The following is a 14,498-nucleotide window of genomic DNA, read 5'->3' as shown; positions in this document are numbered from 1 at the left end:
TCCTCTGCACTCATGTAGGTCCGACATTTCTTTAAATACATGTAATTTTTTTCCTTTTTTTGTCTTTATTTTTTTAAATGTTACATTAAAAAAATATGAGGTCCCCATATACTCCCCATCCCCCTCACCCCACTCCTCCCATAACAACAATCTCCTCCATCATCATGGGACATTGACCGCACTTGGTGAATACATCTCTGAGTACTGCTGCACCACATGGTCAGTAGTCCACATTATAGTTTACATTCTCCCCCAGTCCACCGGGTGGGCCATGGGAGGACATAAAATGTCCAGTAACTGTCCCTGCAGTACCACCCAGGACAACTTCAAGTCCTGAAAATGCCCCCACATCACATCTCTTCTTCCCACTCCCTACCCTCAGCAGCTACCATGGCCACTTTCTCCACATTAATACTATATTTCTTTCGATTACTTATCACAATAGTTCATGAATAGAATATCAGTAAGTCTACTCTAATCCATATTCTATTCCTCCACCCTGTGGACTCTGGAATGGTTATGTCCACTTCACATCTATATCAAGAGGGGGCTTAGATTCCACATGGATGCTGGATGCAATTCTCCTGCTTTTAGCTGTAGGCACTCTTGGCTCCCTGGTGTGGTGGTTGACCTTCTTCACCTCCCTGTTAGCTGGCTGGGGTAAGTCCAATAAACCAGAGCATGGGAGTTGCACGTCTGTTGAGGCTCAGGGCCTGGCTATCACATGGACAGTCCAGAGATTCAGGTCCCCTGAGTACACATTAAACCCAGTGCCAACCACAGGTCCCATAAAAGTAACAGGAGAGGTTTGTGAACAAAGATCACATCTGAATCCAACTACATCACACTCAGGAACACAAACTCCATTGTCCCTTAAAATAGAATTCTTAGGATGATGTGACTGAATAACACATTTTGCAAATTTCACCAATTTTTCCCTTTGGTTTATAATGGCTAGGGTCTCTCTCATATTTCCCTACATATATTTTGTATTTTAATTATTATTCTATTTTATTTGTTATCATTAGCCTATATTGAACCTCCAAAGGTATGTTCCTTAGAGGTAATGGCTATATATATATCTTATATCTGTAGTATAAAATATATTTTTTATAGTATTGGTATTTTATGGAATATATGTATTTACGTGTGTGTGTATAATAGCAGAACTTCATTTCAAGCTTTCTTAAGAAGTGGACTTCTTCAGTCCAACCACCAAGAAGGAATTGCCCTGAGATAACTATGTTGATAACTAGGTTATTATTTCTCTGGCCACTTCTCTCATTAAGCAAACCTCTACTTACTGTTTATAACCTTTTAGGGGTCATACTTCCCTTTGAGGATCCTAGAAAAGCTATGGGTTTTTACCCTCCAAAATGATCACCTATTCATATACACAAAACCCTTTCTCAAGTTCTAGGGGATGGGGGCGGGGGACTGGCCACCTGAAGCATCCAGGCTAAAAACTACTTCTCCAAAATGCCTTCCTCAGGGTCTACCACTTACTTCTTAAGCAGTTGCAGATGTTTACAGAACTCAGGCAAGCAACCTGAGCAACCTGGGTGTCCTAACCACCTTCCCTGCACATGAGGCACTGAGTTCAGGCTACTGTGCAGAACAAAAACGATCACTAAATAAGTTATAAGATTATTGCTGTGGAAGGGAAAAGGTTTTATGGTGGATGTGTGGGAGTACTGTATATTGTATATATGAATTACTGTGATCTAAGGCTCTTGTGAAGAGAAGCTCAATAATTAGGAAAAAAGAAAAGAAAAAGATAGGATGTAGAATTTTTCCAAATCAATACGTATTCTAGATCTAACCTTTAAACTCATCGCTATATTCCATTTTACTAGTAAGGGAACCTGACATTATATTGGGCTTCACTTTTCAGGAAGTTTTGGATCACAGAGTGGTTCAACAATGGCAGCAGAGGAATACTGGTATGGGATGTTATTGACAGGCTATATATGGTTGACAGAGAGTTATACAAGGCATATGTCCAGGGTGCATGGTAATGTTTGGATATACTCATAGTGGAAACAATTAAAAACAACAGCTGGGGGGGTACTGGGTTCCTGGCTGGGGGTGTTCTGTCGTGGTCTCTAGGGGAGTAGTGGCAGTTCCCCAGGTGCAACGGTAAGGACTAGGAAGGAATGAGGGTCCAACAGTGACCCCCTGATACTAATGACTATGCTTGTGAGCCTATACGCCTGAAATAAGAACAAGGCCTAGAGCAGCACTGTGCCTAGGAGTTTCCTCCTGACAGCCTTCATGTTACTCAAATGTGGCCAGTCTCGAAGCCAAACTCAGCATGTAAATGCAATGCATTCCCCGCAGGGTGGGACATGACACCCAGGGATGAGCCTCCCTGGCACTGAGGGATCACTATCAAGTACCAGCTGATGATGCAACTAGAAAATGACCTTGAATTAAAGGTTCAACGTGGACCAGCAGAATATCCCTGTCTACATATAATAACAGGAGTTTAAAATGCTGTTTGACCTAATGTAAGGGGGAAATGGAAAGGGGAAATGAGTTTATATGGCTATGAGTCTCTAAAAAAAGAGTCTGGAGGTTGTCAGAAGGAATGCCCTTATGCACACCTGAGTAGAGTCTCAGAGACAGATAAAGTAGATACAATCCCCAGGTATTGGTTCCTTTGAGGGCTAAAGGGACCCACGGGTTCTATGGTCATGGCAGATGGGGCTCACTCCCATGTCAGTTGCCCCTTCTTTGGAGCTGGTGTTTCTGCGTGATGGAACTGGACTCAGATGGGATCTCTTTTCACAAGACTTTCATGCTACTTTACTGGAATTGTAGTTGGTGCTAGGGTTTAAGATATATCTAGGGGATTTGAATCTCTGGACTGGCATTATGATAGCCAGGCCCTGAGCCTCAACATACTTCAACTACTACACTCTGATTTATTGGACTTACCCCACTCAGCTAACATGGAGTTGAAGAATGTCAACCACCACACCATGGAGCCTAGAGTGCCTACAACTGAAAGCAGGAGGATTGCATCCAGTATCCATGTGGAATCTAAGCCCCCTCTTGACATAGATGTGCAATGGACACAACCAATCCAAGGTCCACAGAGAAAATGTGGCATTGGTGTGGGAAAAGTGGCCATGGTGGCTGCTGGGTGTGGGGAATGGGAGGAAAAGATGAGATGTGGAGGCGTTTTCGGGACTTGGAGTTGTCCTGGGATGTGCTTCAGGGACAATTACCGGACATTGTAGATCCTTCCAGGGCCCACTGGATGGAGCATGGGAGAGTATGGGCTATGATGTGGACCATTGACCATGAGGGGCAGTGATGCCCAGAGATGTACTTACCAAATGCAATGGATGTATCATGATGATGGGAGAGAGTGTTGCTGTGGGGAGAGTGGTGGGGTGGGGGCGGTGGGGTTGAATGGGACCTCATATTTTTTTAATGTAATATTTTTTAAAAATGAAAAAAAAAAAAAAAAACGATCACTAAAAGGAAATATTGAGGTTATAAACTAGCTGAACGCCTCCTGGAGAACCATGCCATGTTGTCTCAAAACAATGTAAACGAGCTCGCCTTTTGGTCTTGACTGTATGCCAGAATCCAGTCCTCTTGCTTAGGGTGGAAAAGCAAACTCTGGATGTAAAAGTTCAGCCGGTACTTTTGATAGGTTGCCCCTTCATCTGAGCTGATCAATAAACTGCTCTCAATCTCCGGGTCTGTAAGTAACATAATCTGCAGCAAAGAAATGTGGGGGAAAGAAAATAAGAGCAAGAGAAGTTTACAAATTTGCAAAACTTGAGAATGAACAAAACATTTGACAACAGCAACAAGGGGCAGGTAAAGAATGTTTGATTAACAAGGACTTGGACCCTGTCAGGTTTATTCTCCTACCTTGGACCAGTGCCATGAAACTATCTTAACTAAGAAATGGAAGGGGCTCAGGTTGATAGGAAGCCACGGGTGAGGAGGGGGAGAAACTGTATTCTATTTTCATCTATGGGATTCTTTTTTTTTTAAATTCCAAGCTTATTTCCTTAATCTGGAAGATTTTCCTTTGTTCCCTTAACCTAAAACCTCTTTCCTATCGTGCCTTGCCTGCTCTCCATTTTGGGGGATAAAAGAGTAATACTCATTCACAGTATATTATGGGAAAGGTGGAAAGAAACAGAAAGAGGTCAAGTTATTTTTTTTTTCTCCTATCTCAAGCCCTTTTGTTCCACGTCAACAATATCCCATGTTATCCTACTCTTAGCTTGATTTTTGAGCTCTGAGTCGAAAACTGGGCTCTCTAAAAGCCTTTTTGAGGAATTACACAAAGCCTTATTCATGGTGGGAAAGGATGTCTTTCCATTTCAAGAACAACCACCCTATCCTGCTTTTTTTCCCACTACCCAAATCACTTTTTAACAGTATATAATTTACTTATTTGTTTATTGTCTTTATTGTCCATCCCCCACTATAATGTAAGCTCAGTGAGGACAGAGATATTTGTCTATTTTATTCCTTTATTGGTCTATTCCCAGAAACTAGACTAAGGCCTAGCATGAATTATGTACTCAAAAAATATCTGTTAAATGGATGAATGAATAAATGAATAGATGAAAAGAAAGAATTTCAGAGTAGTCATGTAGAGTCAGAAAGATATCCAGAACAGTCTGAGAATATGTGAATGGAAGTTAACAAAGTAGTTCGATGCCCTTCTCAATCTTTAGTCTATGGACAGGAAAATATGCTGCAAATCTGTAAAATTCACAGCTTCAGATGCTTTGCACGTCCTCTCTGGGATGGATAATCTTGGCCAGAGCAATGTGGACAATCCTTAACAGGAATGCTATGGAGGAGCTGCCCTGAAAACTATTTTTTTATTCTCTCATTTTATGCCAGAAGGAATGTGTGACAAAGCACCTCATTCCCGAGTCTCTGTGGGTCGTCTTCCACTCAAAGTGAGCACCTAATGTCTCCAGACAGGTGGCCTTAATGCTACCCATTGACTTCCTCCCCATCAGCTTATTAATTGGCATTCTCTGGGTTTGGTTTGGAGAGGCATGAAAGATGTGCTTAATGTGTGGCTATATGAAGAAAAATCACTGCAGCTCAGGTTTAAAGACGACTAGCGGAGGACAAGACAGTTCCAGGAAAAGAAGGGGGTGGGGATAGAGCCATGTCATAAAAGATCAGAGTGTCAGGCAAGCACACGGAGCTTTCTCAAGCATTTGGAGACAATCATATGCAAACCTCAGAATAGTTAGTGTCATCTTTGAAAATGGTGTCCTGTCACTGCTAAGTGCCACATGAGGGTCCTGTATAAGACACACTCAGCCTGAACTACGTTTATGTTATTCAGGATGAATTTAAGATTCCTTGCGATTCTTTCAAGCTCTCCTTCTTGGAGAAAAGGGGCGTGAGGAAAGCTGTGACTGTTTACTGCTCTCTGGACAAGATGGAAAGCACATGAGAAATAAGAGACTAATTACCTCTCACACTATGTTCCACTGGAGCTGCTGCCTACCAACTATAATTTGACAAATTTATAGCTTTTCTTGCCTCACATTCACAAAGCAGACGGCATCCCTTCATTGGATGGCTGACACAGTCATTACTTAATTGGCTAGTATAAACTCACGCGGCTTCATTAAAATATACTGTATGCATTAAGCAAGGACGTTGAGATGGTTCCTAAATTCAGTCATGTTTCCAGGCCATTTCATATTTACTGGCACATAAACACTATCATTTTTTTTGAATAACAAATTAGCCATCAAATGATCATATTGCTTTGTGTCCCTTACCACAATTAACGACAATGTATAACAATCTTTCTGCACTACCGCCAAAAAGTAATTTCCATAATAATATGAAGAGGCTCAATTTTATACAGCATCTATTGTCTCAGGCAAGGTGATATTTTCTCCCTCTGGTTTTATATTTCCTTTTAACCAGAACATGTTTCCCTTTTTTTCCATGAGGGTGGAGTTCACCACCTGCTTCTCCTGACAAACTATTTTATTAAAATAACATGAGGTCTATCAAATATCCCCAAAACAAACTCATTTTTATTTTTAGCATTTGTTTCAAATGTTTTTGATATTCATTTATACTTTAAGCCATCAGGTTGTATGATATATTCTGCACCCAGCTAATTTTGGGGCAGGGGATAGAATAATCCAAATATTTTCAAACCTATGGATATTTAACACTGGATAAAGAAAACTTTTGGCTTCCTTGACTTTTCTTTTGCAAACCAAAATCCTATCTTCTCCAAAGACCTGAGCCCCTCAATTTGTGAATCTGACATCTGGGAAACGATGGAAGACAATGGGAAATCCTCCCTAGAAGATTTGTAGGTGTGTCTTTACTACACAAATCTTCTAGTGGTTCCTGTCTCAAATCTTTTTCAAATCCACTCAAAACAAACAGATCAATCTGGATCTACTTTTGCTTAGTCATTTTTTATTGTGCTAACAACTTTGTAAGACAGCCAGTAGAATTCAAAATAAAAGAAAAATTGCTCATGACCTGATCACTCTAGCAAGTTAAACCATGTTTGTGTTTCCTTCTGTACCTTTATCCATACCTATATTTCATATAATCTATTGATATTTAATTCTGATATTTTTCATTTAATATAATGACCTATGTGCATCTTCGAATGTACCTTAAAAACACAAACACATGCACACATGTTAACATGCACCAGTGAGCACAATATATTCCAGCTACTTAATCACAACCTTCAAATTAAGTTGCTTTATTGTTCTAGCGGTTGAAACATAATAAGCATTTACTGAATTCCCACTAACTGATTTAGTGAAATCTTATTATTTCAGTCCAAAATTCAAATTCTTTAGTAAGTTTACCTCAAATAAATTAAAACTTGTTCATCATTTTATAGGTTAAAAATGTAAATAAGTGAATAAGTAAATAAAGAATTTAAGGAAGATCTAAATAGAACTTGTTCAACCTACTAATGAAAAACGAACATGTAAATAATAAATGTGATCCAGTCTTTAGATATAGTTGATGCTGTTTATAAATAAGTAGGTCTAATATAATCAAACAAGCTAGGTCTTTGAGGGATTTTTAATAAAGGGCGTTTTACCGTGTTCAATCCTCTGTATTTCTGAGTACAGTCTGAGTAACAGAATTTTAGGACTCTGTAAAAGGCCTGAATCCAAGCTCTGTACAAGACCTGAAGTGAGCTCCCTAAATAGTGAGGTCACTGTTTGCCTCACGCACACCTTGGTGCACAGTAGGGACATGCATTTTTGTAAATGAATAAACAGATGAACAAATGAATGAATGAATGAGTGAGTCCTCTTCATTCCTGCTTTCTGCTGAAGCAGTCTACAGCTCTCCACAACATTCGCAGCCCTGGTCCTCTTGAACAAACCCCTGCTGTTCTACTTGGAAGCAAGAAGAGTGACCAGGAGGGGAAGAATCTGCCTTTAACAGGAAGGTAATTATTCTCTGTTCAGATCAGCCCACGAGTGATTAGGACCAGTTTACTTATGCCTTGCAGGGTGTGCCGACACAGCACCGACTACAGCTGAGGATTAATTGTTTTCCATAGAAAGTCAATAATGGCGACACAGCTCCCGCCACCCAACGCTAAGCAATCATTCATCATCCACTTCAGGAAGAGGGAGAAACTTTATTTGTTTTTCCTAGAGGTGACAAATGAACACGAAATGCAATTTATAGATTTCATATACGGCACTTCTATTTTTTTTTTTTGTATTAGTCCTTCTGACAGCTCAGTGTCATAAAAAATTAAATGCACCTTCACTCCCTTTGACTTGTTCCAGATATAAAATATGGCTATTTAATGTAATTTTACAAAAGGTTGGCAGACAGCTTTCTGATCCTTCCAGGTGTCTACTGTGGACTTTCTTCCCGGAGGAATGGTGCTACTATTTAGTTTTCCAGATACTTTTCCTAGGAATGTTGTCCTTGCCATTTCACCATTTGCATGTTCATTATTGCATAGTATTAGGGAGGGGCTAATAAGAGGCAACCTCATCCCCTTTGAGAATATACCTCCCCCCATTACTTTGGTCCTAATACAGAGTTTTTATTTTATGTGTTGTTCAGGGTTTGTTTGCTCATTTGTCTACTTTTTATCATTCATGGACTGGAATTAAGCAAAGGGGATGTACTGTGGAAATCTTTCTTGCTTTGCTCAAGGTTGAACTCCATTGAAAAGCAGATATCACTTGTGCATAATAAGTGCTCTTTATAATGACAGTGACAAAGAAAAACAGCTACCACAGCAATGGGTACTCCAGTTATCTACCCACTTTACTCAAGCAACAAAAATGTTTCTATCTATAAACTATATTAAGAGACTATTTGCAAACCTCTGGCCTTGAAAATTAAAATGAATTAAGCAAACTATAATCAGAACAAGCAATTTGCCAATCAATGTGGGTGGCAAAGTTGCCTATTCCCAAAGTGGGCTGAGGGTAAGAGCAATAAGTGCTTATCAATTGGCAGCTCTTTGGAGGACAGTATTAGGGAAAGTTATACAGGATCCCAGAATAATCCACGAAAAGGAAATCACTGAAGTATAGTCAACAGTAAGGAAAGGAGAGGGAGATGACTAAATAGAAAAAGGTTCAATCAATTATATACTAATGGAAATGAGTCTGAGGAAAGATGGGCCCTGTGCAACCACTTGTCCTAAATCCCATCCCACCCCAAAATTCAGTGAAGCTTACTTAATATACCACCCATGTTTATTAACACAAAGTAGGGTCATTCAATCCTAACAAAGAACATTTGGGCAAAAGACCATATAATTATGACCTGAAACGTGATTCAGTGAAATTCCTTGGAAATTTCTGCATTGTATTCCAAAAAGTTTATTCTGTAAGTTTACTTTTAAACTATCATTTTTTAATAAATGGCAAAGACTTGGAAATTTTAAGGGAAACAAAGTTTTCAATAAGCATGTAATAAATTTCAGTCTTTCACATGTCTCTTAATAGCCTTGTCAGGAGACCCTACCTATTAGTTACAATTATAACAGTAAAAATAACCCATTCCATACTATTTTTGCCCAATCTTATACAGTACTAAGGAGAGTAAGGGTTATCAGAAAAGACAATTTGTGGATACACTGGATTATATTTCTTAGAGGACAATTTAAGAAAAAAATTATAGGTGATCTCTTCTAATTTCTTTTGAGATTTCTGAACACAAGCCTCTCCCTTCAGTCAACTAAGAGAATATATGAAACTTAAGGGTGGTGGATTTGGCCCAGTGGTTAGGGCATCTGTCTATCACATGGGAGGTCCGCGGTTCAAACCCCGGGCCTCCTTGACCTGTGTGCAGCTGGCCCATGCGCAGTGCTGATGCATGCAAGGGGTGTCCTGCCACACAGGGGGTGACCCCCGCATAGGGGGGCCTCATGCACAAGGAGTGCACCCCATAAGGAGAGCTGCCCAGTTCGAAAGAAAGTGCAGCCTGCCCAGGAATGATGCTGCACACAAGGAGAGCTGACACAACAAGATGATGCAACAAAAAGAAACACAGATTCCCGTGCCGCTGACAACAACAGAAGCGGACAAAGAAGACAATGCAGCAAATAGACACAGAGAACAGACAACCAGGGTGGGGGGGAGGGGAGAGAAATAAATAAATAAATAAATCTTTTTTAAAAAATGAAACTTAAAACACCATTTCATGGGAGTGGATATGGTTCCAGTGGTTGAGCCCCTGCTTCCCAGATGGGAAGTTACAGGTTCCATTCCTGGTGCCTCCTAAAAACAAAAAAACAAACAACAGGCAAACAAACAAAAAAAACAACTCGAGGGAGCTAAGATGCTCAATGGTTGAGTGCTGGCTTCCCACATACAAGGTCCCAGGTTCAATCCCTGGCCCTGGTACCTAAAAAAAACCAAGACAAAAAATAAAAAAACACCATTTCACTATGTTCACTATGAGATTTTACTTGCTGTGAATGGTACTGATGTTACTGAATTCCAAAAGGAAATATTGGATTATGTTTGTAAACTGGTCTTTTCCTCTGGGCATATTATATTCAGAGGTTTTGCTTTTACTTGATTAAATAATTATTAAGGTTTTGATTGTGCCACATCAGTAGTATGTTGCATCCCCTCCCCCATGTGGGGACTCATAGAGAAAGTACACTGCAGAAAAGGGAAGCTGGAATTTTGAGCTGCAGCCTGTGAAGTAAGCACACAGAGGAGAAGAGCAGTTGAACATGGAGAGAAACAAGGCCCTGGAAGAGAGGAACCCAGAAAGTCTGAACTCTTGCAGATGTTGGCAGCCAACTTGTTCCAACATGTGGCAACAGAGTTTGGTGAGGGAAGTAACTTATGTTTTATGGCCTGGTAATTGTAAGCTTCTACCCCTAAATAAATACCCTTTGTAAAAGGCAACAGATTTCTGGTATTTTGCATTGGCACCTCTTTGGCTGACTAATACATCCTCCACAGAGGAAACATATGTCCTTTTTACGGGCAGGTTGATCTGTCATGGGGCTGATAAACCATGGACTTATTTGCCACAAAGAAAAGCAACGGCCAAATCCTAAAGCTGACCCTAGCCAAAGCCTTTTGGACAGGTGCTCTTCTGCACAAAAGAGAATAGATGAGAGTATGTTCACCAAAGGTTATTCATGCCAGGAAAAGAAGGAAAGAGAAGACTTTAACCTTATACTACAATCACAGGAAATGGCAAGGGGTCTGAGCCCAGAGACTCAGATTTGAGTTTCTTTCCTGCCTTAGTGTACTTCTTTAAATATAATAGCTCATAGCTCTCTTAATCTTTTTAAGCCTGTTTCCTTACATGGTACAATTAAATCTTCACATTTATGGAGCACCTGTTGTATAACAGATACGCTACTAAAACCTTTAAAATACATTACCTCATTAAATTGTTTAAAAAATATTTCACATAGATATTATTATGTCCATTTGACAGATGAAGAAATTGATACTTAGAGAAGTGAGGCAATTTTCTCAAGATTACCTGGCTAGTCAGTGGTAAAGCTACTCATTTCATACACTACATGGGTTTTTGTGAAGATCAAATAATATCTGTGTGAAAATAATCTGCTTTGGTTTTATGCAAATGTTACTATTATTACTTCACAAAGAATGCCACATTTATTACTATATATTCCACTAAAATGTGGTAATTGAATTAAAAAATAAATTTTGCATTGCAAATATCTCTTAAAAATATTGCATCAGTGGGCAAAGGTGGAACTAAATAGAAATGGGAGCTAGAAAATGGGGACTTGCAATAACAAGATGATTAGTAACATATTCTTGAAGAAATAAAGATCATTTTTATAGCTTTAAATATAAATCAAAACATGCAGTCAGGGTTCACCGTCAGATTTTTCACAGTGGTCCTGGCCTCATTTTCCTTGTCCTTTCAGTCCCACTCTTTAGGAAGACTTGTTTTGGGGTTTATTATAAAAATTAGTGAGAACAGGATGATAGAAATGGCCATAAAGCTCTGACCACTGATAAAACTGGTGGAGTAACTTTTTTTGCACATGCTTGGTCCCAAAGAAGTTTATGCTAAAACCAATAAGCATCATTACTATATAATTGTGTCTCCTAATAAACACATACTATTATATCTAAATTTACATCTAAAAATAAGCTCATGTACAAGAAATAGCTTTTATACTTACAAGTTTATAGGTAATATGGAATAACTATTAACGTTCAGCATCCAATCATCTGGCTGAAAAATCTAAACATGGTTTATTAGAGGAAAAGAATGATATATAAATTCAAAGGACATTTTTATTATTGCAGTCACTATGATAACTGATTAAATACCTTGAGGTGCCTTAAAAATCTCAGCATTATCCCACAGCTTCCACTCAAATGCAATTGGGACACACTACCATGGTCATTGCAAGTCCCAGAGTAACTTCTCTCTTAAATCCCCAAAGATCTATAAATGCCAAGAGGTTACATCATTTTTAAATGTTAGCTGCTATCAGAAGAAGCTGTGATGCTGGGAGAAATGGACATTCATCTTCTTTGCTCGTGGGAAAATTTATAAGAAATGATGTTCATTTAATGATAAGAAATTGCTTTATTCCACCAGAAATGTTAGAGGAAAGGGGTGAGGAGGGAGAGAGCAAGAAAGAGGAACTATCAGTATATTTTAACATTGATTTAGGTGAGGAACACAATTTTGTTAAAATCTCTAAGTCGTGAATTTGGTTTAAGATTTTGAATAAATGTGAAGTTTCAAGTCAAGAGAATAAAAAAGAGCAAGGAGGAATGAGTCTGTTCTAAAAATTAATGAGCAAAATGTGCCTATATTTTTCATCTCTTGCTTTATTTTTATCATCATCCTAACAAACATGTTTTAGTTTTACATACTTATATTAGTGCTTCATGGTAAACTGGCAACTAGACCAGGGGATATGGGAGGAGATTAATGAAGCCTCAGTTGCATCAGAACTCACTAATGCATTTGGCTATTAAAGCTTTCCTGAGAAAACTATGGAGACCACCAGGGGTTACTCTCAAACGGAGTTTGCAGATTAGTGAAGTGAGAATCACTTCTGTAGCTCTGCTACACAGATCTTAGAAAGATGGGGCTGAAGAGGATCATCTAGGAAGAAGTATCTCATGTTAACAAGGAAAGATATTCCATGTAAAACTATTCCCCCTTCAATTATTTAATGACAGACATTGATCATTTAAAATTATTTCTGAGAGACAGAAAAGGGTGAACATGGTTAATTGGGATGCCACTGAGCATAATTCCATCATCTCCTGATTTTCCTCTCCTTCCTCTTTTCCTTCGATCAGAGCAGGCAACATAATAACATGGTGTCTTATGAAGATGAGATTTTTCCCCTCATGACTGAATTTTCTAGGCAATTTTTTTTAAAGATTCATTTTTTTTTATTTATTTATTTCTCCTTCCCTGCCCACCCCCTCCCAACAGTTGTCTGTTCTGTGTCCATTCGCTGTGTGTTCTGTGTTCACTTGTATTCTTGTCTGCAACACCTGGAATCTGTGTCGTGTTTTTTTTGTTGTTGTTGCTTCATCTTGCTGCATCAGCTCTCCGTGTGTGTGGTGCCATTCCTGGCTACACTTTTTTCACGCTGTGGGGCTCTCCTTACGGGGCGCATTCCTTGCATGTGGGATTCCCCTACTCGGGGGACACCCCTGCGTGACACAGCACTCCTTGTGTGCATCAGCACTACACATGAGCCAGCTCATCACACAGGTCAGGAGGCCCGGGGTTTGAACCTTGAACCTCCCGTGTGGTAGGTGGATGCCCTATCCATTGGGCCAACTCCGCTTCCCTCTATGCAGTTTTGTATCTTGGGCTAATTCCATCTCAAAGTACATGTTTCAGAAGCAGTAGATCTGGGAAAGTACATTAAAATGATAAGGATCACTGTTCAACTTATTTATTACCATGTAACAAACTAGCTCCAAATGGTGGCTTAAAACAACTGTGTTAATTTGCTCACGACTTTGTGGGTCAGGAATGTGTGAAGAATTCAGCTGGGTCATTAGTCTCAGATCCACATGCATCAACTGTGGTGCCTGGAGCTGGAGGTTCCAGTTCCAAAATGACTTCTTCACTCGTATCTATCCCCTTGGTGATCATTAGCCTCTCTTACTCTCCACAAGGCATCCCATCCTCTAGGATTTTCCCATGTGGCTTAAACTTCACCCAGCATGGCAGTCTCACATTAGTGGTACTTTGTAAATGACAGCTGGCTTCCTCCAATGTGAGCAAACATTCCAAGGGTCTCAGAAGTGCAAGCTGCAATGCTTCTCAAGACCCAGCCACACAAATGCCTGGCATCAGTTTTGCCACACTCTATCAGCCAAACAAGTCACAAAAACTGGCACACATTTAAAGGACTGGGAAAAATAAAGTCCGCCTCTCAATGAGGGAATAGCATACACACACATGGGGAGGGCAAGAATTGATGGCAGCTATCTTTGAGTTATACAACAACAACTTTTTCTGTACAATTGGTAACATAATTAAAAGAAAAAGGATATGATAAAATTTATTGAGTATATTCATAATATTAATTGAAGAACAAGTTCATCTCATGTTCATAACACCCATGGGATATAGGTATCTCGAGGTAGTCAGATTTTTCATTGGGTTTCAGCTGTGAAATAACTGTTAACTTAATCTTTCTAAGACTTCAAACTCCTAATCTGGTATTAACTCAAGACGAATATTTATTGTAGACCAAATGAATTTCATTGTTAGTCAATCCCATAGACATGGAGGGTACCAAGTCAAGAAAATGGCAGTATTTGGATTTTCATGATACATAAATTACCCAGATTAAATTATAAAAGGATAGATCTATTAAATGATCATTAAAGTGAGCATAAATAATTCTGTAATAGGAGAGCCCATATCTAGGCATTCCTATCCCATCAGTTAATTAAGGGTCTGAAATAGCTTCCTACCTACTTTTTGACACAATAGAAATGGGTTTCTTAGAGCAGACT

At 39.3% G+C, this 14,498-nt stretch overlaps 1 protein-coding gene across 3 annotated transcripts in view; it reads right to left on the bottom strand.

Annotated features, from left to right (window-relative positions):
* Positions 1 to 14,498, bottom strand: part of SORCS1 (sortilin related VPS10 domain containing receptor 1) — a 528,310-nt gene that overhangs the window by 184,774 nt on the left and 329,038 nt on the right. For all 3 annotated transcript variants that reach the window (XM_058298482.2, XM_071215682.1, XM_058298481.2), the window contains exon 4: positions 3,574 to 3,732. In XM_058298482.2, the coding sequence (XP_058154465.1) occupies positions 3,574 to 3,732 (159 nt within the window). The remainder of the gene's footprint in view (positions 1 to 3,573; positions 3,733 to 14,498) is intronic.

Source organism: Dasypus novemcinctus, chromosome 6 (assembly GCF_030445035.2).
Source record: "Dasypus novemcinctus isolate mDasNov1 chromosome 6, mDasNov1.1.hap2, whole genome shotgun sequence".
NCBI classification, from domain to species: domain Eukaryota; kingdom Metazoa; phylum Chordata; class Mammalia; order Cingulata; family Dasypodidae; genus Dasypus; species Dasypus novemcinctus.
The sequence above is the reverse complement of the archived record's forward strand: the minus strand, read 5'-3'. Positions and strand labels throughout refer to the sequence as shown.